This window comes from Populus alba, chromosome 9 (assembly GCF_005239225.2).
Source record: "Populus alba chromosome 9, ASM523922v2, whole genome shotgun sequence".
NCBI lineage: Eukaryota > Viridiplantae > Streptophyta > Magnoliopsida > Malpighiales > Salicaceae > Populus > Populus alba.
The window spans coordinates 3,120,138-3,145,189 of NC_133292.1; the positions used below are offsets into that span (position 1 = coordinate 3,120,138).

General features: G+C 34.5%; 1 protein-coding gene and 1 pseudogene across 1 annotated transcript; one reads left to right on the plus strand and one right to left on the minus strand.

The window, feature by feature from the left end:
• Positions 1–13,874: 13,874 nt before the first annotated feature.
• Positions 13,875–16,651, minus strand: LOC118053793 (protein SRG1-like; annotated as a pseudogene).
• A 1,319-nt stretch (positions 16,652–17,970) lies between these two features.
• On the plus strand, positions 17,971–23,137 carry LOC118053813 (protein EMSY-LIKE 3). The gene is made up of 10 exons (XM_035065193.2): positions 17,971–18,319; positions 19,548–19,756; positions 19,850–19,959; positions 20,091–20,343; positions 20,433–20,633; positions 20,703–20,771; positions 21,549–21,791; positions 21,868–21,936; positions 22,048–22,111; positions 22,802–23,137. The coding sequence occupies exons 1-10, from the start codon at positions 18,292–18,294 to the stop codon at positions 22,843–22,845; spliced, it is 1,290 nt and encodes a 429-aa protein (XP_034921084.1). The 5' UTR covers positions 17,971–18,291; the 3' UTR covers positions 22,846–23,137.
• Positions 23,138–25,052: the final 1,915 nt, after the last annotated feature.

The window sequence follows — 25,052 nt, forward strand, 5'->3', positions numbered from 1 at the left end:
TGAAAAGACGAAAAAGATATATTATATAATATAAACAGAATGTAAATAATAAGTAATAGTAATAACAATAACAACAACAACAACAATAACAACAACAACAACAACAACAACAACAATAATAATAATAATAATAATAATAATAATAATAATAATAACAGTGATAATAATAATAATAATAATAAAAAGAGGAGGAAGAAATTAATGAGAACTTTGAGATGGAAGATTAATGTAAGGATTAAACAATAATAAAAACAAATGTCAAGGTTAGAGGATCCACCAATGGTATTTCAAACAAGTATAATATAAACTCTTATTACTCAATTTCGAAACCACACACGAGGGAGGTTCCAATCAGATGATTTGTCATTAATAGCTCATTATAAATTATTAACATGATCATGTTAATTATCTCATTTACATAACACCAAACTTTTAAATATTATCAGGAATTCATGATGTTAATTGATGTTAACAACAAATCAAGTACCTTTCATAGCCCAGGTGTAGGTAATACCATACGGTTGGGCTATGAGAGTGCCAAGCATTTGTTGTACCAAATATTATACAACACAAATTTAGATTAACCATTTAACAAGCAAGGTATTAAGAATTAGTAAGATAAAAAGATAAGACATGTTAATATTAAACATTAAGGTTCATGTTGAGTTTATACCATACTTGTTCTTACACCATTAGTGTAACCTTTTCACCTTGACATAATAAACTTAGCCAAACATAATGAAGAAGAGAAACATTAATAAATAAAACAAGAACATAAATAAGATACAAGTTAATTAAGGAAAGGAAAGGAAATGAAAAGCATAAACAAGATATTAATGAAAGCAAAACTTAAGAATTACAAGAAAAAATATAAAGAGAGAAATAAAGAGCATGAACTTGATCTGAACAACCAAGCCCCTAAATACATGGCAAATGCCTCCTTTTATAGGCCAAAATTCGGAATTATTGCTTTGATGACTCATTGTTGAGTGGGTGGCTAACTTTTGACTTAGTGAAAATCTTTATCATCTTGTCTAAATAAAACGAAAATGCTAGCATCAGAACTGGGTCCAGATGTCCAAATGAAAGTTCTAGGAAATTTCCTTAGCTTTCCAGGAAAAAAAAGATGAGGTCATTTGGACTTCTAGAACTCAAGATATGGGCTGAACACTGAACAGTGTTGGGCTGCAGGACAGATTCGGACTTCTCCGTTGTTGCTATAATTTGGACTTGAAAACGGCCTTCTTAGATCTTGATGTCCAAATGAAAGTTGTAGGCCTATGTCTTATCAAATCTCTGTAAAAATTTCAGATCATTTGGATATCGAGAACTCGAGATATGACCCAATTACCGAACACTGTTCCAGTTTGGACTGCACCGACGTCTCTTTTCTAAGCTTCACCCTTCTTTATCTTCAAAATTTCAGTAGTTGAATTCATCAATCAATCCGTTGATTTATGTGATATGCCTGCATTTAAGATGAACATTTACCATATATTAGGGTAATTTATAATATTAGACTTGTTATTATAAAACATGCTTTAGTTAAGGAGTTATTGATACTTTAAGTGCAAAATGATGATATAAACCCTTGATAAACATGCACTTTTAAGTACTAATCACACCCCCCAACCAGCTTATTACTAGTCCCTAGTAATCAAAGCGTTAAAATAGAAAAACAATTTGCAAGTTCCACAAAGCAAGGCATTCATCATTCAACTTCCATTAATCTATCCAGATAAACAAACTCTCATTTCTGCTTCATATTACTTAAACAAGATATTAATAAACCTTCTTTTTATGTGCTCAATGTATGAAAACATATATGATGGGGCTATTGTTGGAAGAAAACAATATGATGTTCTAATGTTTAAGGTTAACTTCCTTGGGTTGAGATTATTTTTTTCTTCTTTTTTTTTTCTTTTTTTTCTATTTACACATACAACTTAAAACACAATGCATCTTTAACCCATGTAACGAGCTTTAAGCTAATGACTCCCAGACCAGTTGGTCTTAGGGCATTAGGTGTTGAGACACCTCTACGAGCTTAACAACTCGGGTTGCAGATACTGATACGTAGATAGTGCAATGTTTGATTCCCTTAAGCTTTTCTCCTTAACCCATGTAACAAGCTTTGGGCCAATAGCTCCCAAGTCAGTTGACTTTAGGGTATTAAGTGTTAAAACACCCATTCGGGCTTAATTGCTTAGGTTAGGGAGGCTACGAAACCAAACTTATCTACGTTTTTATTCATCATTATTATCACAATTTTTTTTTCTTTTTTTTTTATGCAAATTATGTACTATCCTTTTTCCTTAGTTGTTACCTTTAACAAAAGAACATAAATAATGTAATAATCCAATGTGCAACCCACAATCATATGTTAAAGCGTGTGTGTGTGAAAATGAAGATTTAAGAATACTTGTTAAATGAGCATATGAGCAGAATCAAGTGTTAACAATATGAGAGTTTGTAAACTTAGATATTTCAAGAAGTATTATGATAGACCTTGTTAAGAATGTTTACTAAGATGCGTCTCAAGAGTCACTTTAACAAAAGAACTCATTTTACTCTGCCATCCTAGTAACAACAGTTTTGCAAATAGTTTATGAAATAGAAAACACAGTTTTTTTTTTTTTTTTTATACCCTTTCCCCCCAACCAAAATGAGACATTGTCCTCAATGTTTTAAGGTAGAAAGATAGAGTATAGAAGACATCACCTGAAATAACGAACACTGGCAAACCTGAAACACACTTAAACAAATAGAAGAAACAACAAAACACAATAATAAAACCAAAAGACACAAAGTTTTTACAAACGAAGGCTCAAATCCAATCTAAGCTTTTTACGGCTTTCCTGAGTTGACCAATTTATGCGACTCATTGAGGGATTAATTTCAGGGATGAAAGATTGTAGTTGGTCAATCAATTGTTCAGCAGTACCAGCAGAGATTATGATTTATCGTGTTGAAGATGTTAGAAATTCTTGTTCCACAACATGATCAAGAAAAGACAACAACTTATCATAAAAACCATTAACATTTAACAAACCTATGGGTTTATGGTGAATGTGCAGTTGGGCCCAAGAGGAAATATGAAAGATTTCTTCCAATGTGCCCAGACCACCTGGTAAGGCAATGAAGGCATCAGCATGGTTAAACATTGCATTCAGTCGATCAGACATTGTGGGGACTTGTAATTCCTCTCCAATTGTTTTTCCAATGATGTCCCCTTGTGCTAAAGCTTTGGGGACAACCCCCAAAACTTGACTACCTCCTAAAGATGCAGCTATTGACACTCCCCCCATTAACCCAAGGTTGCCTCCTCCATACACTAAATGAATCTTTCGCTCAGCTAGTACTTGACCAAGATGATTTGCTGATTCTAAAAACTCTTTTTCTTTCCCGGGACTGGATCCACCAAAAACACAAATTTTGTTTATGTGATTACTTGAGGAACCTGCCATTTCTACACACGTCTGTATTTGATGAATGTATGGGTTAAGTAAAAATGAAGGGAAGGAAGAGAAGAATTTATAGATGAGAAATTGAAAATGCAATCATACCACCTATATGTAGGCCAGCTGTAGTCTCTCTCTCTCTCTCTCACACACACACTCTCTCTCTCTCTTTATTAATTATTTATTTTGAAAAAGCATATGTATGTACAGGTAGTTGTGATTATGGCTCACATCTTCCCTTGGTTTTACGTCCAAGAACGGCTTAAACGCCCTCTATGGGTCGGGGATAGGCTTCCCATCCAGTTTTCTTATAAACTGGCAAACAGGGTCTTTTTTAGTCAGATTCCCAAGACTAAGTCGAGCATGTTCTTTATGGAATTGGGGCCATAAATCATAAATTGCACGATGCACATCTCCACTAGGGTGCGTCTCAAGAGTCAATAGAAGATTATCTAAAGACCCCTTACTCAGGCCATCCTTAATGAATTGTATTTTATCTTCACGGTTTACAGATACCATTCCTAAAGAACGACATGTTGCATTACAAGTCCATCTGGCACATCGGTGACAGACTTTCAGTCGTTTTGCACGATGTTTCTTTGCAAAAGTGCTTTTACCTGTTCCAGGCATGTATGAAATGAAAGAATTGGAGGACTCACCTGATAATCGGACCTTTGCTTCAATCAGCCAGCGAATATCTTCAGGAATTCCATGGTTCATTAACAACCTCAATCTTGCACATCTAGCACGGTAAATTTTTGTAATCGCATTCTGAGGCAGAGCGGGAAAATACTTTTTCAATTTTTCAAGAGTGGTGTCCATTTTCAACTGAGAATTGGGGGAGAGATTCAAAGAAAGAAAAAAGAGCAGAGAATTGCACAATTATATACACAGATATCAGTTATCATGGGAAACTGAAAGAACCGACTTAAAAGTCACGGAGTACCGTTATCCGCCATTTGACCGGGGTGAGAGAAACTAGCAAAACAAAAGATATACCAAAACAAACACAAAACAATATGAGAAAAAGAATCAATCTTTATATACAGGATCACTTAATTCAATAGAGTCATTTTCAATTGAAAAATTGTCAAAATAAACTTTCAACCGATGCCCATTTACCTTGAAAACATTGCCATTCTTTGGATTCTCGATATCACAGGCCCCATATGGATACACATGTTTCACAATAAAAGGACCACTCCATCTTGATCTTAGTTTTCCAGGAAATAAATGGAGTCGAGAATTATAAAGCAAGACTTTTTGACCAATATTGAATGTTTTTCTACGTATTTTCTTGTCATGAAACTCTTTGAGTCTTGCTTTATTAATTCTTGAATTGTCATATGCATCATTTTTTATTTCCTCAAGCTCATTTATTTGTAATTTTCGCAGCTGACTAGCATCATCAATGTTTGAGTTGAAAGCTTTAATAGCCCAATAAGCTTTATGTTCAATTTCCACAGGCAAGTGACAAGGTTTTCCATAGACTAGTCTATAAGGTGACATACCTAATGATGTTTTATATGCAGTTCGATAAGCCCAAAGTGCATCATTAAGTCTTAAAGACCAGTCTTTTCGATTAGGGTTCACCGTTTTCTCCAAGATTTGTTTGATCTCCCTATTAGCAAGTTCTACCTGTCCACTCGTCTGAGGGTGATAAGGGGTGGCAACTTTGTGTGTGATTCCATATTTCTTCATTAAAGATTCAAATGGCTTGTTGCAGAAATGTGTTCCACCATCACTTATCATGGCTCGAGGGATTCCGAATCGACTTAAAATGTTTTCTTTCAAAAATTTTATCACTGTTTTGTGATCATTGGTTCTACTTGGAATTGCCTCTATCCATTTTGAAACATAATCTACTGCGACCAATATATACAAGAAACCAAATGATGGAGGAAATGGACCCATAAAATCTATACCCCAACAATCAAAGATCTCAATGACAAGAATAGGATTTAAAGGCATCATGTGACGTTTTGAAATAGATCCCAACTTTTGACAATTTTCACAAGTCTTGCAGAATGCATGTGAGTCTTTGAACATGGTGGGCCAGTAAAATCCACTTTGTAAGATTTTTGCAGTTGTCTTTCTTGATGAGAAATGACCCCCACATGCCTCAGAATGACAAAATTTAATGACACTACTTACCTCATTGTCAGGAATGCATCTTCGAAATATTTGATCAGGACAATATTTGAATAAATAAGGATCATCCCAATAAAGAAGTTCTTCACTTCTTTCAAGAACTTTCTTTTGTCTTGGGTACTCCAATGAGTTGGCAATTGTCCTGAAACAAGAAAATTAACAATATTAGCAAACCAAGGCATCATAGAGACAGAAAATAAAGATTCATCAGGAAAGTAGTCATCGATTGGTGTGATGTCAGATCTCGAATCGGTTGTCAATCTTGACAAATGATCCGCGACAACATTTTCAGTGCCTTTCTTGTCTTTGATTGTGATATCAAATTCTTGAAGTAACAAAATCCACCGCACCAATCTAGCCTTAGAATCTTTCTTAGAGAGAAGATATTTCAATGCTGCATGATCACTAAAAACAACAACAGGTGAGCCAACAAGATAAGATCTGAACTTGTCACATGCAAATACTACTGCAAGTAATTCTTTTTCAGTGGTAGTGTAATTCATTTGAGCACTATTTAAAGTTTTACTTGCATAGTAAATCACATAAGGTTTCTTATCTTTTCTTTGTCCCAAGACAGCACCCACGACATAATCACTAGCGTCACACATTATTTCAAAAGGTAATGACCAATCAGGAGGTTGAATGACATGAGCAGAAGTAAGCAAGCTTTTAAGTTTAACAAAGGCTTTTTCACATTGTTCAGTCCATTCAAAAACATTTTCCTTTGTTAGAAGGTTACACAATGGTTTAGATATTACACTAAAATCTTTAATGAACCTTCTGTAAAAACCAGCATGTCCTAAGAATGATCTAACATCTTTAACAGATTTTGGTGTTGGTAAGTTGGCAATTAACTCGATTTTAGATTTGTCAACCTCAATTCCTTTTGATGAAACAATGTGACCAAGTACAATGCCGTTTGTTACCATAAAGTGACATTTTTCCCAATTCAGTACAAGATTCTTCTCTTCACACCTGTTCAAAACCTTTTCCAAGTTTGTTAAGCAATCATCAAATGAATCACCAAAAACAGAAAAATCATCCATAAAAATCTCAAGAAAACGTTCAACCATATCAATGAATATGCTAAGCATGCATCTTTGAAACGTAGCTGGTGCATTACATAACCCAAAAGGCATTCTTCGATATGCAAAAGTACCAAATGGACAAGTGAAAGTAGTCTTCTCTTGGTCTTCCAATGCAATTTCAATTTGATTGTAACCTGAATAGCCATCTAGGAAACAATAAAATTCATGACCTGCAACTCTTTCTAGGATTTGATCCATGAAAGGTAAAGGAAAATGATCTTTTCTAGTCATTAAATTAAGTTTCCTATAGTCAATGCACATGCGCCAACCAGTAATAGTCCGAGTTGGAATTAACTCATTTTTCTCATTTGTTATCACAGTGACTCCAGACTTTTTGGGTACAACTTGGGTAGGACTTACCCATTTGCTGTCAGAAATAGGATAAATGATTCCATTATCTAGAAGTTTAATGACTTCATTCTTCACTACTTCTTTCATATTAGGATTAAGTCTTCGTTGCATTTCTCTAGATGGTTTAGCATTTTCCTCCAAATAAATCCTGTGTGTGCAAATCAAAGGACTAATTCCTTTTATGTCAGCTATGGTCCATCCTAATGCATTTTTGTGCATTTTCAGAGTTTGTAGTAACTTACCTTCCTGATGTGCATTAAGTTTGGAAGAGATTATTACCGGAAAAGTTTCATTTTCTCCCAAAAATGAGTATTTGAGATTGACTGGTAACGGCTTCAAATCAAGTTTTGGTGGTTGAACACTTGAAGGTATAGACTCAATTGATCGTGATGGCAATTCTTCAATTTGTGGTCTCCAATTACATGCCTTTGCTTCTTCCTGAAAATAAACCATTTGCAACTCGTCAGGTTCATCAATCTCAGTTTCACTAGAAATGGTTTGAAATTGATCATGAACTAATTTTTCAATAAAGTCTACTTCCTGTAAATCATTATCATCTCCAGGTTGCTTGCAAATGTTGAAAATATTCATCTCCAATGTCATGTTTCCAAATGATAGTTTCATCAGTCCATTCCTACAATTAATCAATGCATTAGAAGTTGCAAGAAATGGACGTCCTAAAATAACAGGAATTGAATTACATGCTTCAACAGGTTGTGTATCCAAGACAATAAAATCTACAGGGTAAATAAATTTATCAACTTGTACTAACACATCCTCAACTATTCCTCTAGGCACTTGTATAGATCTATCAGCAAGTAAAAGAGTTACAGAAGTTGGTTTTAACTCACCTAGATTGAGACTTTGAAAAACCGAATATGGAAGTAAATTCACACTAGCTCCAAGATCAAGTAAAGCTCTTTCAATTTTATGTTCTCCAATAAAGCAAGAAATTGTAGGACAACCAGGGTCTTTATATTTCAAAGCATTATTATTCTGAAGAATAGCACTTACTTGTTCGGCTAAAAAGGCTTTCTTTTTCACATTCAGTTTTCTCTTCACAGTGCATAGATCTTTCAAAAATTTAGCATAGGAAGGTACCTGTTTAATAGCATCCTACAAAGGTATATTGATCCTTACCTGTTTGAAAATTTCAAGGATTTCAGAATTGTGATTGACTTTCCTTTGTTTGGTCATGGCATGAGGAAATGGAAGTGCTGGTGGAGAATCAGTCTTTTCTTCACAATGTTCAAATTCAACCCCTTCCTTACCCTCAGAGATTGACTCATCATCTTTCTCACAGGGTTCAAGAGTGGGTTTTTCAATAACCTTACCACTGCGAAGAGTGATGACTGATTTGACTTGATCCATGTGTTGGCTTTCGGAACTACTTGCATTTGCATTGTATTGCCCCTTTGGATTTTGCTGTGGTTGAGATGGAAACTTACCTTTCTCTTGAAAACTGAGAGCAGATGTGAATTTTGCAAGAGCATCTTTAAAATTTGTCATGCTTTGAGTAAGTTGAGTGTTGATTGTCTCTTGCTTTTCAATGAATGCATGTAATGTTTCCTCAAGATTTCTTCTAGGAGGTGGAGCATAAGGAGGTGCATATCCATGAGAATTTTGGAAATTATGGTGTGCTTGAAACGGTGGCTGTGAAGTTTGTGCATTATTGTTATCACTCTTCCAACTGAAATTTGGGTGATTTCTCCAACCAGGATTGTATGTTTGCGAGTATGGGTTATGATTGGGCCTTTGGAAACTGTTTAATGCATGAGCTTGTTCATGGAGACATTCCTTGAAAGAAGGCAAAGTTGGACAGTTATTGGTTGCATGTTCATTTGTTTCACAGATTTGACACACAATGTCTTGAACAGATTTTAATTGACCACTCTTTTTCAATTCTAGTGCCTCGACTTTTCTAGCTAAAGATGTAAACTTGGCTTGGAGGTCATGATCTTCCCTAAGGTTATACATACCTCCACTAGATGTATGAGGTTGGGTTTTACTTGGTGCCTTATAAGTGCCCTTAGTGTCCCAATTTTGCGCATTTTCAGCTAGCAAGTCTAAGTACTCCATTGCTTCATTAGGGTCTTTATCTTCAAAAGTTCCATTGCACATCAATTCAACCATTTGCCTATCTTTAGGTGTTAATCCTTCATAAAATTGTGAAACCAATCTCCATGTTTCAAAACCATGATGAGGGCAAGTATTAAGCAAGTCTCGATACCTATCCCAACATTGGTAAAATGTTTCACTTGGTTTTTGAGTGAAAGTGGTGATTTGTCTTTTGAAAGAGTTGGTTTTGTGAGATGGAAAAAACTTCTTTCAAAATTGTTGTTGCATTTCATCCCAAGCACGAATGGATCCTGACCTAAGATTTTGTAGCCATGTTTTAGCTTTATCTTTTAATGAAAAGGGAAAAAGCTTTAATCGAATGGTGTTCATGCTACAATTTAAGTCATTATAGGTGTTACAAACTTCTTCAAATTCTCTCAAATGCAAGTATGGATTTTCTAGATCTAAGCCATGAAAAGAAGGTAAAAGTTGAATAATGCCTGGCTTAAAATTAAAATGGGATGCATCAGGAGGGAAAACTATGCATGAGGGTGCACTTGTTCTTGTAGGATTCATGTGGTCTCTAAGTGTCCTAACACGGTTATTCTCATTATTCTCATTATTCTCATTATGAAGTGACTGGTTATCTTCTTCGGCCATATTTTCTGAAAATGATGAGGATATCCTAGAAAGTCTACCACTTAATGTACGTGAACAAACACTCATGCACGTGTAGAAAGAGAATAAAAGGAAGAAGAAAACAAAAAAAAAAAGAAACAAAGTTAGATACAAGAAAAGTGAAAAGAGAAAACAAAATAAATACTATGATTTGTACAAAAAATTACCTCCCCGGCAACGGCGCCAAAAACTTGACACGACCAAAATATTGATGTCTTCTCCCAAGTGCAGGAGTGTCGAAGTAATAAATAACCCGGCAAGACCGGGGTCGAACCACAGAGAGGTTAATTGTACAAATTATAAATAACAATACTACAACAACAACAACAACAATAATAATACAAAATAAAATAAACAAGAGGCGGTAATACCGGCCAAGTACTTCAGACAATAATAACAAGAATTTACAATAATAATAAACAATAATAATAATAATACAAAATAAAATAAAACAAGAGGCGGTAATACCGGCCAAGTACTTCAGACAATAAATAATCAGTACGTGGCGTTGTTATACCTGAGAATGATCTAAAGATCGGGTCACAGGTTTCCAGCCTATATACTGAATTTATGAAAAGATGAAAAAGATATATTATATAATATAAACAGAATGTAAATAATAACAATAATAATAGTAATAACAATAACAATAACAACAACAACAACAATAACAACAACAACAACAACAACAACAACAATAATAATAATAATAATAATAACAGTGATAATAATAATAATAATAATAAAAAGAGGAGGAAGAAATTAATGAGAACTTTGAGATGGAAGATTAATGTAAGGATTAAACAATAATAAAAACAAATGTCAAGGTTAGAGGATCTACCAATGGTATTTCAAACAAGTATAATATAAACTCTTATTACTCAATTTCGAAACCACACACGAGGGAGGTTCCAATCAGATGATTTGTCATTAATAGCTCATTATAAATTATTAATATGATCATGTTAATTATCTCATTTACATAACACCAAACTTTTAAATATTATCAGGAATTCATGATGTTAATTGATGTTAACAACAAATCAAGTACCTTTCATAGCCCAGGTGTAGGTAATACCATACGGTTGGGCTATGAGAGTGCCAAGCATTTGTTGTACCAAATATTATACAACACAAATCTAGATTAACCATTTAACAAGCAAGGTATTAAGAATTAGTAAGATAAAAAGATAAGACATGTTAATATTAAACATTAAGGTTCATGTTGAGTTTATACCATACTTGTTCTTACACCATTAGTGTAACCTTTTCACCTTGACATAATAAACTTAGCCAAACATAATGAAGAAGAGAAACATTAATAAATAAAACAAGAACATAAATAAGATACAAGTTAATTAAGGAAAGGAAAGGAAATGAAAAGCATAAACAAGATATTAATGAAAGCAAAACTTAAGAATTACAAGAAAAAATATAAAGAGAGAAATAAAGAGCATGAACTTGATCTGAACAACCAAGCCCCTAAATACATGGCAAATGCCTCCTTTTATAGGCCAAAATTCGGAATTATTGCTTTGATGACTCATTGTTGAGTGGGTGGCTAACTTTTGACTTAGTGAAAATCTTTATCATCTTGTCTAAATAAAACGAAAATGCTAGCATCAGAACTGGGTCCAGATGTCCAAATGAAAGTTCTAGGAAATTTCCTTAGCTTTCCAGGAAAAAAAAGATGAGGTCATTTGGACTTCTAGAACTCAAGATATGGGCTGAACACTGAACAGTGTTGGGCTGCAGGACAGATTCGGACTTCTCCGTTGTTGCTATAATTTGGACTTGAAAACGGCCTTTTTAGATCTTGATGTCCAAATGAAAGTTGTAGGCCTATGTCTTATCAAATCTCTGTAAAAATTCAGATCATTTGGATATCTAGAACTCGAGATATGACCCAATTACCGAACAGTGTTCCAGTTTGGACTGCACCGACGTCTCTTTTCTAAGCTTCACCCTTCTTTATCTTCAAAATTTCAGTAGTTGAATTCATCAATCAATCCTTTGATTTATGTGATATGCCTGCATTTAAGATGAACATTTACCATATATTAGGGTAATTTATAATATTAGACTTGTTATTATAAAACATGCTTTAGTTAAGGAGTTATTGATACTTTAAGTGCAAAATGATGATATAAACCCTTGATAAACATGCACTTTTAAGTACTAATCAAGGGCCCCTGTTTGATTTTTGCCAGGGATGCAATTGCATTGATTTTTAAATCAAAATTGAAATTTAGGACTTGATTGAACAAATTACAAATTTAATATTGATTTGGACTTTGACATAAGTTTGCCTCTTTTCCTCTTAAATGAAATGACGTTGTTTCATGTAGTGTTCATGCAAAAAAAGAATAGCCCAAAACGATATCGTTTTAAATGGTATTGTAGCCTTTCTTCTTCCCCTTGGAAGTGCAGAAAACATGGGAAGAAGAAAGTTTTGTTCCCCTGCTTTCCATCGCCTTTTCCTTCAAAAAGACGCTAACTCCTTTTCAAAAAGAGATCGACACCACCCCCACTTGCCCAAAGCTTTCCATGTGTTGGAGGGCAGCAACATAATGGCTGCCCTGACCTTTCTCTCCCCTGTTTTTATCCTATAAAAACAGAGGAAGAGAGAGCAAAGAAAAGAGAGCAGAAAAGAGGGGAAAGACCGAAAGAAAAAAAAAATGAAGAGAGAAGAGACAAAAGAGGAGGAGAAAAGGAAAGAAAAAACAGAAGAAAAAAAAATAGAGGAGGGAGAGGAAGAAGAACGAGAAGCACCGTCGGCCACCGCGAACCACCAACACCGCTGCCTGTCACTTCTAGCAAATCCACCAACAACAGCAGCCATCGCAGGTCAGCCCTTCTCTTTTTCTTTTTTCTTCTTCTTCATCCCTGCCATGCCTTCATTGTTTACGTAGCATGTGAACAGTGGAGGACACTATTTACATGGGCTGGGCTCAGCCCAGCCACATAGTTGGGCCAGGTTCAGCCCATCCCATGTATTTGGGCCAGGTTCGGCCCATTTAAAAAAATAAAAGAAAATTTTTTTGATTTCCCCACCTTTTGATTTATGTCTTTTTTGCTTAAAATCGGTTTGTATTTTATATTGTAAACATACAAATCCGATATTAAAATAGCTGATTTTCGTCAAAACTTCAAAAATACAAAAAACAATTTAAAAAGGAAAAAATGTTTTTATGCATACGACCAAGTGTCTTTCAAAGCTAAAAAATCTTATTGTGTTTTTCATATACAAAAAAACAATGTTTTATCATGCATTTTTGCTTTAATAACCAGTTTATTAAAGTCGAGAGAACATTGACCAAAATTTCAAAAACAACAAAAATGTTATTTTGTTTATCTTATAGTATTCGGGGTACTACATTACACGTAATACGTATTCTGGATATTAAATTTTTTTTATTTTGATGACTTGGAATAGTTAGGTTTTATCTGATAAGATAATGATTTTTTTACAGAAAAGGACTTTTCTTTACCCTTTAGACGGGCCACCAATTTGAAAACGCAACCAAAACCTTAGATTTTATTAGACAATAAAACAATGCAGCTTACCTTAGTTAGGGCGTAGTTGGGGTGTTAATACCTTCTCTTTACGCAACTAGTCTTCATACCCCATCTTTGAGACCAGTTAGGGTTCCTAGTGACCAGAGTACTAGGTAGCAACTCGCAGTCCATATTTTACTGATAAGAGACAAGAATTCCTTGTATCTCTATATTTGCCAGGTAAACACCATTACATTTTTCCTGAGGGTTGGACGATTGCCGTGACGCCGCACACATGTGACATCACGAAATTGATGGTTAGTGATAAAAGGACTAAAATATGCAAAACAGTCTATTTTGGTGGGGTTTAAGGACTCTCAGCTAATAAAATTAGTGATTTTTAGTAAAAGAAAATTACAGTAAATAAATGAATTAGCTTTAAATTTTAAAACAATAGTGTTTCATCTTGTTTCTATATGATAATTGCTTTGAAAATATAAATATAAATATAAATATTTAAAGAAAAAAAGTTATAAACTTTTTAATGGATACATCTCAATATTAGAAGTAAACTACTAATCAGATATCGTTCAACATAAAGTTACGAGAAATTGAGAATTTGCAGGGCGCCAGCTTATTTATTCAAAGCACAGTTCTGTCTATGGAAGCCATTAGATTTTCATGGCATCGATGAACGGAACCTCCAGCTTTCGATTGAAGAAGCATCCAATATACTCTTCCACGGTGACGGTCTTGTATAGAGGTGGACTTCCGAGCTTAATAAGTTCTTTGGCAAGACCAACTCTGAAAGATAAGTTAGGATAGCAGAAGGTAGCTATGGATCGTCTCTCCTTTGTTTTGTTTACCACTGCTCTGTGCTCTGGTGCTTTGTATAGCCCATTGCTTAATATCTGCATTATTCAATTAAATTATCTAACTATACATCTTATAATCAATTCATTAGAGCACAACTCGAAAGCACAATGAAGTATAATTATTTATTATAACTTGAACAAACTGCTCAAATACCCTCACTTTCCTTTTTCTTCAGTTGATATGAAATATTTTACTCGCATGAACACCTGTTATAATTATTTACTAACCTCTGTGATCTGCCCCATGTTACAACAATGGCACCATCTAAAGGTTCAACAAAAATCCAATGATCATCCTTCAGAACCTGCAATCCAGGTGCATCTCCACAATCAAGCAAAAGAGCGAAGCCAGCGATGTCAACATGTGGGTTTAACCCCGTAACTCTTTCAGGTTGAGGACAAGGTGGGTAGTAATTCATCCTTATTTGATACAGTCCTTCTTCATAAGCATCGTAGAGCTCTTGACTCTCAATCTCAAGCCCCATGGCCATGAATCTTGTTAAGGCAACAGCAATTTGCCTCATGTCTTGAGAGTACCTGTCCAAGGATTCCCTGACAGACAAAATGTACTTTGTTTAGTTAATCATCATGACAGTCAACAGCAGTTTATAACTTGGTGATGGGATCTTGTTTAGTTGCCAGTACCTGAATTTTGGAGGGTTTTCGGGCCAGATTTCAAGGTTTCTGTCTTCAATGGGAAGGGCTTTGAGGAAAATCATGTCATTCCATTCAAGCTTTTGTTCTTCTGAGGTCACAAATGCTTGACCGTAGCCTTCAAGGCTTCCTGGTTTCTGTGCCCAGCGTTTCTTCTCTTTTAAGGGAAGGTCAAAGAACTCGAGTTTGCTTGTTCATGTTTCTCAGTGACTCGTCTGAAACTCCATGGTTTATTAACTACAAAATCATATCATTACAGAGACCTTTTTTCCTTTTTTTATATATACGGTATATTACTTTGTTAGTTTATGTACAACAACACTTTTCTAGTTCAAGAATCAATTAATAATAATACTAATAAAAAAACCTTATCAATTAATAATAATACTAATAACAAGTATGCGAGTAGGTAATAGATCTCAGTCAATGCAATTTGACTTGAGATAGAGAGTTTAAATTAAAAGCTGTTATTTTATAAGGCAAATTATTAATTACAATCAAATAGTAATTTTGACAATGGAGCTTAATGATGACAAATAGTGGCAGAGGTAAGCGAGCTGGCAAGGTTCCAGTCCCTGTAAAAAAATGTTTTTTCTCGTTTTTTTCTTGATAACATTTATAATTTTGATAGTAAAACAACTGAAATTTTAGCTTTTTTAGAATAATCTTTTTAATTTACAAACACATTTTACATTTCACTGCAGCAATCTTATTAAATTATGCACATGCAACACTTAAGGTATTGGCCCAATGGTTAAAGGGACTTGCTCCCTTCCTCTACATCTTGAGTTCAAACCTCACCGTGCACGCCTGCCACCCCCGCGGCGCCTTACATGTTCACTGGATTTGCAGGATATTCAGTAAGCCGTGGGATTAGTCGTGGTGCGCGCAAGCTGGCCCGGACATCCACGTAAAAAAAAAAAAAAAAAAAAACAAAATTATGCACATGCAATAACCAAAACTGATGTCTTCTTAATTGTTATTTAAATAAGCGATGTTTCTATATATTGTGCAGCTCAAAAATCTTTTAGACTTTTTCCCTTTTCTTTTTAAGACTTTCAATGAACTAAAAATCATCACTACAAATCTACATTGTTGAGATCCTTCACACAAGTCAGATAAAACTCAAGTTTTATAGTTTTCAGGATATATAGTTCGTGGATGAAAGAGCTTTTATTTGTATGTGAAAATGAAGGCGCGCAACATTTGCATCTCCCTCCCTCCGATTTTGGTACCATGTTCTCTGCAGTAAGAACATCGGAGTTGGATTACAACAAGCTAAAGAACCAGATAGTTACGGGAGAGAACAAATAATCCAATATGTGTTCTCTCCGACCTCTTCTCTCTCAAGCTCGGATTCAATAATATTATTCCTGCTTCCGGTGCTGTATATATCATTTTATTTTCACTTTTCATTAAGACATCCACGTTCATGAAATAAAAAAACAAAGTAAAAGCTATGATTGGTCGGTTCTATTTCTTGATGGGACAGAGGAAGGGAAAAAACCCAGCGTAGAGAGTGCAAAATGTTTGAATATACACACTGCTCATGTTAGAACTTGAATATTGCCTAGTTTTACGTTACCTGAAAAACGCCCCATTATCCGCAAGCAGCGTGAAACTTTTGAAGCTCCGTCTCTTGAGACGCTGAATCGACCAGCTTGGCCATATCAATCAACGGTACACGGAGAGTTTTGCCGGAGGGAACGGTGCCGATGATGCTGTCCATGTCGTCTCTTATGTATCTAGACGGAACGGTCTCCAGTTTCAGGCTGGCAAGCTCCTGTACACTCGGAACAGGGATAGAAGATTCAAGATTCTTCGGTTCCAGGCCCATTATCTTTCCAAAATCAATTCTCAGATAGTGAAGGAAAAGATTTGTGTTGCTGCTGGATCAAGTAAGAACTGGTATTTAGCAAGATGTAGATTCATACTTTGAGGCTAAAGAGATACCTATATACACAAGGGAGAAGCGACCACGGAAAAATATATATTAATCTATTAATTAATTAACCAACACTTGATCAATTGCGTAATTAACTGGTTCATCAACTAAACTCAATGATGATAGATTTGACAATTCATTAGATTAATCAAATGTATTTAGAGTCAACACGTAATTAAATTCAAGTATAATATATCTGATAATTCGTTAAATTTATATTAAATTAATCAAGTATATTAAATTTGATAAATTGTCAAATCCACATGTATTTAGATTATTATTTACGATGGAACTTAATGACGAGAAACGCATTTTGTATATCTATTTTCATGGTCATGACCGTCCTATTATTTTTTAATAAAAAAATACCGTTATGTATAAGCCATCACAGAAAATATATTAATCAAGTAATTAGCTGAAACTCGGTGATTGTTTGAATTGCGGTAACATTTTTTTTTTATGGAAGTTTTAAAAGTATATTTAATTTAAAAAAATATTAAATTAATATTTTTTTAGTTTTTTAATAATTATGACATGTTGATGTTAAAAAATAAAAAAAAAAATTCTAAAAAACATTATTTTAATATATTATCAAACAAAAAATACTTTTAAAAAATAACATACATTATTACAAAATAAAATAAATCAATCTCGTAGACTTTGCAATTTTCTTGGTAACAGTATACAACTATACCATTCATTCAATGGTGATGTGACTAATCAATAATGGTAAATATATAAATTAAATATAAAATAATTATTTTTAAATAGATTTTTTATTGATGTAGACAAATAACGACTCCTAGTGTGTGTGTGTGTGTAAACAGGTTAATTTACAGAAACTAACGGAATCTTGACTTTCAACTATCTAGTACACGTTTCCTCCACCAAAAAATTGGTGGTCTCGTTTCTCTAAGCTACCATTTTTGGATTTTTAACCTAGAAAACAGGAACAGAAGCCTGGACAAACGGAGTGATTCATGGCATCCATCTTCCTCCATGGATAAATCATGGGATGGGCTTACAGATTCTAACAACTAAAGATCCAAGAATCCCATAATCCGGGCTGAGAATTTCAGACCAAGATCTGTTAGTTTGTTTTCTTTTTATGACAAAACAGTAAGCCCAAACTATTGGACCTCAGCTTAAGAGCACACGCAGAGTCCTCTCCTTGTTACAAGACAAGGAACAAAAACTTACGGATTTCAAAATCCACTGTTAACTAAATAACACCCATTTAATAATTTATTTCAAGTCCGTTATTTTTTTCTAATTTTTTATTTTTGAGAAAAAAAAGGGGAAAAAAATAATCAAAATCACAGTCTGTAAGCTCAGAGTCTATCCGTCAGCTAAAGAGGATGACAAATCTCTCCAGTTTTGCGTCTTAACGGCATCGTATTCAGTTTTTAAGCTAATTATTTAGTGTTCTGAAAATCTCTGAAGCCAAATCCCACTAGTGGCCTTGAAATTTAAGGCTTGTTTTGCGGTGGCGCTGAGCTAAAGCAGTGTTGTTTTGGGTATCAAAGCTGGCTATGGATTACGAGCCTTACGATAGCAGTGGTGAGCTTCTAGCTGCAAAGATCAAACCTTTTTGTGTTTCTTTATATGGATTTTTGTTAAAAAAAAAATATATATTTCTAGTGAGTTTCTTAGGGTAAAATAATGGGGTTTTTTTATTGATTAGGGTTAGGGTTTGCTTGAATTTTGATATTTAAACTGTTGGGTTTTAATGAGGTGTTTGCAAATTGATTGGGTTTTTTTTTGGAGGAAAAAGATGGCATTTTTTAGATAGGAAGTGTGAGATTTGTTTTTGAAAGATATTGCTTTTTGAGGTTTATTTAATGTTTGAATTGGTGTCATTTAGGCAATAGTGAGGTGTGATAGTAGTTTTGATTGGTATTGGAGTGTTATTTTATTCAAGTTAAGTGGGAATTGTACTTTTGAAAGTATAGTTTTCGCAAATTGTGCTTTGGTAATTGAAGTTTGTCGGATTGTGGTGATGGGCAGTAGTGTTTTGGGTGTTCTTGAATGTTCTTTTGAGCTTGAGCAACTTAAAGAGTGTAACTTTCTGCCTTTGGAGTTGTAGCATTTGTGTGTGCTACAGAGAGATTAACAAAATGATGCACTGTATTGATTATTGGTATCGGCATTTTGTTTGCTTTTGAACAATGTTGAATGTCAACTTCAAAATACATGCGAGCTTTTAGCAGTTTTTGATATGCAAGTAGCTGAATACCCTATCATGCCATTGATTACACTTTGAATATGGATTTTGTTTCCTAGCTTTGGTTTTCTTTTATAATGTTAGTACTCTGTTATTCAAATCTTTCTTTAAATCTGAGCTTTTTATCTTCTGGAAATTCCCTTCATGTAACTTTCATCTGGAATTTGTGCCGTCAATGAATAAAATATAATTTGGGCTTTGATTTTTGAAAATCTTGCCGCTGATTGTTTTATAAAGGAAAGCTTAGAACTTTTTATTCAACAAACTTGATGCTAAATGGTAGAGAAAACCTGAATGCAATTCAGTGATAATGTGGTAATTACCTTCAATGAATCTTCTCTAATTCCAAACAAAATCATTTGGAGGCACAAGCTGCCAAAATTATCAAGATTCTTGAATCTTTAGAAATAAGGGCATCAGCCCTCATGGAATTCATGTTGGTGATGCTTCCAGTTGTGAGAAAGGCTTTGTGCATGGACCTTGCACTTTCAATGATTAAATACCTTATTTAAAGCCTCTTTCAAGTCATTTTATAATCCTGTTTTTGACTTTGCTGGATTCCAGGAACTGATGATGATCTTCCCCCGTCACATCAAAACAGAATTCCCAGAGGGGGTCGTGTGGCAGGGAATGGAAGACCAGTTGGAGGTTCAGTCCCTTATCCTAGAATGTATGGTGAAACTGATATGGAGACCCAAATTCACCAACTTGAGCAAGAAGCATACAGTTCAGTTCTAAGAGCATTTAAAGCACAAGCTGATGCCATCACTTGGGTATTTCTTGTCATTATTTTTGTGAATTCTAATAACTTTAAATTTGTCCCATCAGGTTTAAATTAACAGCTACATTATATCTATTTTCTTCAGGAGAAGGAAAGCTTGATAACAGAGCTTAGAAAGGAGTTGAGATTGTCTAATGAGGAGCACCGAGAGCTTCTTGCTCGGGTTAATGCAGATGATGTAATACGGAGGATAAGGTATGATTGGATAATGAAGCAATCTTTTCTTTACTTTGCAAATGAAACCCCTTTTGTTTGATCAGAGCAGGTATTGGTTTTTTTTTTTTTTTTTTGTATTTAATGTGTATGATTTTGGGCAATGCCATTAGGGAATGGAGACAGGCAGGTGGGCATCAATCTGGCATGCTCACTACAGGTCAACCTGTTCATGATCCAATACCTAGCCCTACTGTCTCTGCATCTCGCAAGAAACAGAAGATGACATCGTCAATACCTTCTCAGTCCTTTGGTGGGCCTTCTCCATCATTTCACCCACCAGCAGTTTCTGCATCGCACCAGCCATCTTCATCTGCTGCTAAACGTGGACCAGGAACAGGACCCAAGGGCAAGAAGCAAAAACCTGTGAGTGAATATTCTTGAGACTCAAAAGCTGGCAAGTTCTACTCATTTATATGTCTATTTTCTTAATATTTCTTTTTTCCATTTCTCAGGGTTTACCTGGTGCTTCTTCAATGAAGTCCATTCCATACCCATCATCAGGTCCATCAGGAAGAGGGCAAGTTGCAAATAGAATATCTTCTGGTGCTGTTCCTGAAGGTGCTGATCAATATATTGGGAAGAGAGTCAAAACTAGGTGGCCTGATGATAATCACTTTTATGAGGCTGTTATAACTGACTACAACCCAATTGAGGTATGTATGATTATTGATTTAGGCTTTTTTTTTCAAGTGGTTTTGTAGCTCACTTATAACCATTGTTAGGGGCGGCATGCTCTGGTATATGATATGGGAACAGCAAATGAGACATGGGAATGGGTTAATCTGTCAGAGGTATATCTATTGCTTTGTCAATCAGTTATTGTATTTTAATTTTTTTTCTTGTTTTGTTTCTTGTGTGGATTGTGCTTTTGAACTGCAATTTAGCCCTGCAAACCATATTGCCTAAAGCTTTTATATTGTGGGATTTGTTTTCACTGATGAAAAAGAAATGAAAAGTAGGTTGCACTTGCATTATGTTTCCAGAGTAACAGACCTCAAATTGTGAATGAATGTGTTTCATAATTGCTGTACTTAACTGATACTTTTTATTAAATTGTTTAGAGTTGCTTAACCCTGACTTGGATAAATTCTTTGCTTTGAGAAGGCAATTCCAAATGTTTGCACTTGTCTGGTTTCTTTTCTACTCTTGTGGATTATGCCTAAGATTGCAATCATTGAAGTAGTTAGTTTATGATTCTTACATTGCAAGAAGCAAAAGATTGCTCATATCAGAAGGTTGATGAAGTAGCTCAATGATGTATCTGAAAGCATGGTGAAAAGGCATATTTCAGTTGTACTTAAAGTTTATGGATTTTTTAATGTGGTGCAAGCAGTTCTATATTTTATTTTTGATGAGATGAAGGATGACAGTTATTTTATAACCATATATGTATGCATGCATGCAAGCCTTTTGTAGAAACACATTAATTAAAATATCATGTGGATCCAGCGTTCAAACAATTATGGAGCATGGTACAAATATTCAATTTGGGATCAACTGTGTAGACCATGAATAAAAGAGGTGGTTTCTGTTTAAACTTCCATTGACTGACATTCTTTTTCTTGCAGATCTCTCCTGGTGATATACAATGGGTAGATGAGGACCCTGGAATTTCTCACCGTGGCAATTATGGTGGTTCAGGGCATGGGATAAATAGGGCAATGGGCCGGGATGGTGGTCCTGGTCCTGGAAGAAGTAGAGGGGTAACAAAGGGTCAATCCAGGAAAGATTTGTTGCCTTCACAGAATGGGATTGGAAAAAAGGTGCCTGATGATATCCAAATTCTTCATACAGATACTCTAATCAGAGAAGTAAGTGAAAAATGTTGATGAATTCAAAATGTGTAACTTTTTGCACAGGTTATTAATGAATTGTAAATTTGAACAGGTAGAGAGAGTCTTCAATGTAAATCATCCTGATCCTCTTGAGATTGACAAAGCAAAGAAAGTATTGAAGGTCAGACAAAAAACTGTGGTGGATTCTTTTGCCTGTTCACAATTTCTTTTCCACTTTTGCCAGCATATTCATCACATTTGCATATCTGAGTGTTTAATTCTCTCAAATCAGGATCATGAGCAAGCACTTGTTGATGCAATTTCAAGGCTTGCAGATATTTCTGATGGTGAAAGTGGTACGTATCATACCATCTTGTAACTTTCTCCTGTGCTTACTTTGCCTCATGCCAGTTGGTTTTCAGATAACTGAATAATAGTTGTGTGCTTGTAAAAACTATTTGATATGATATGACTAAACAGTTTCCAAAATAAATAATCATCTGCTTGTTGAAGAAGTAGAAGCATTTCTGGCCGCCCAAGATTCAGATGACCATCATTTTCTATAACCCTCTTGTTCATTCATATCACTCTTGAGGTTAAATTTGAACTTCTTATGTCGGCTGTCTCAGAGATCTTGTTTTGGCAGAGGTAGTTGGGAACAGATATACTATCCTGGGTACTATATCTTTAATAATACAACATTTGAATCACATATTTCTCCTTCGTCTATTATTTTAGTTGCCAATTCTATTTTTACCACACAGGGTTAAGGCAATGATCCTTCATTCAATGCTGATCTTTACACAGCATTTGAATTACATACTTCTCCCTTTCCATTTCTGAATCCACTAATATTATTTTCACCAAACAAATAAGTTATAAAATTTCTACAATAGTGAACAAAATTCTCGTGTCATAAATTCTTAGTGCTTGCATATTGTTGAAAATGAGCATGCAATCCTTCATAATACTAGACCAGTAGTAGTCCTTGGATAGAACTTCATCCTGTTTGTTGAATGCATATGTGATAATTTGTCTGAAAACAGATGAGGGTGGTCGCCGTTATGGGCAGGCATTGGAGAGAGAATGACAGAACCAGATAACAGGGTAGCAGTGACTCGTGCAATGGTAGAGAGACAGATCTGACTTTGAAGAAAGTCCACCTTTTTGTATAAAACCTCACTAGAATGATATATTCTTCCCCAACATGGAATTGCTCTTGGTTTGGTTGGTGTAGGATAGGTATTAATGTAGGAATCAAATTGTTGTAGCCAGGTGAAAATTTCTTTGATAACAGTATAATAGTCACTTTTTGATTGTGTAACATTGTTCATTGATCCGTATTTAGTGTGCTATAATGTATAAATTCTTTTTGTTTTTTATTTTTTGCCAATTTATGTTCTTACTTGCTACAAATGACTGCTACTCTTTGCTGTAACCTCAATGAATGGAACCGTCTTTCTGATTTTGTTGTTGATTATGAGCCAGAAATCGATTATTGATAATTTTTTGGTGTTTATGAAAAAGGTGTGGTTCATAAACAAAAACCTTTTCATGGAAAGTAACATGGACACAAATCTTGAGCAAAAAGCTGGGTGCCCTAACGTCTCTCGTAAAAAACTCGAATAGTGTGGAAATGGGATAAGTCACGAAACCTTGTCATATCCCACTTGTGATATTCTATGGGATAAGAGCGGATAAAAAGAAGCAATGATGCACTCCCTGCGCCTCAGCTATCATCTGGCCCCTTTTGGTGGGAGAGTGACCTTTGAGTCACCACAAAATATGGATCACTTTTGGACAAACTTACATTGTCTTTTCTTGGTGATGGTTTTAAATATCATTTCATAAACTATAATTGTCGCTAAAGCTAAAAATAAAAATAAAAATAAAAATCAAATTTAATATTAAAAATAAATAATAACCCACTTTGCTATTTTAGAGTGAGGTATGTGTACAAACCGAGGAGATGTGAGAGAGAAAAAAAAAGAGTTGTTGGAGTTACATTAAAACTTTATTGTTGTCATGAATTGCTGAGTAAGGAAATCTCTGCAAAGATGATTCCAAAAATATCGAGGAAACCACACATGTTGTCATAATGTGGCAGTCTTCCTTATATGTTGGTGCGTGTGTTATAAACACCCGTCAATTTTTTCCTTTCATTCAATTTATTCTGGGATTTGATAAAGAGAAATGAGATGAATATTTGTTTCCATTTCAACTTAACGTTAGAGCTTATTCTTGACATCACAATAAATTCATATCAAGTCAAATGAAACAAATTATAAGGTCCAATTCTAAATAAACTCAATGTGAAAAAATTAAATTGGATAAAATAAGTCAAGTGACTAAATAAATGTAAAGGGTAAAAAAAAAAAAATCATGAGTAACCATTGCAATCCATAATTGATTATGTCTTCCTTCTATGTTCCACTTTAATCGTTTTTTTTTTCTTACATTTCTTCTAGCTCACACTGTCTTGCTTGTTCATGATTTTAAATATCATTTCATGGTTTATCAAATGTCAATTTTGTAAAACTAAATTATAATTATTGCTAAAAATAGCAATAAAAAAAGAATTAAATTTGACATTAAAAAAATAACAACTCACTTTGCTATTTTAGAGAGAGTCTGGTGTAGAAATTGAGGACGTGGGAGAGGAATGAGAGAGGAAAAGAAAGAAAAGAAAAATGAATTGTTAGAGCCACATGAGAGCTTTTTCATCATCACATGCCACCGAGTAAGGAAGCCCTTACCGAGATGATTCCAAAGACATGAAGAAATTTTGTTTTTAGATCCGAGAAAAAACCACGCATGCTATCACAATGTAGCAATTTTTCTCACGTGTTGGTGCGTGTGTTAGCCTGTCACTTTTTACTCTTCATTCAATTCATTCCCTGATTTGACAAAAAAAAAAGGATGGATATTTGTTTCAATATTAAATTTGGTCCTTAAATTTCAATCATTTTAGGTCAACAAAATTGAATTTTATTTTGTCAAATCAATTATTAACCTAGTATTGAAATTTTTTCTTGACATCACAAGAATCTCATATCAAACCAACCAAAACAAATAATTAAGGCTAAACTCAAATCAACTCTTTGTAAAAGGATCAAATGGAAAGAAAAAAAAGTTGAGTGATTTAAAAAAAAACTAGGAAAAAAAAAAAGAAAACATTATGCGTTCCAATCCATAGTGAATTTGTCTTGTTCCGCATTAAAATGACTCGATGTTTTAGTATCTGTAATCATTTTATTTGGTTTGGATTTGAGACTTGGAATGCAGAGGTTTTTCCAT

Bases quoted from the DNA above. Each gene is read 5' to 3' on its own strand.
- LOC118053813 (XM_035065193.2), top strand. From the start codon at position 18,292: ATGGATTACGAGCCTTACGATAGCAGTG. The intron at 20,344-20,432 runs GTGAGTGAATAT...TCCATTTCTCAG, and splicing joins AGGGCAAGAAGCAAAAACCT to GGTTTACCTGGTGCTTCTTC. The intron at 21,937-22,047 runs GTCAGACAAAAA...CTCTCAAATCAG, and splicing joins AAGCAAAGAAAGTATTGAAG to GATCATGAGCAAGCACTTGT.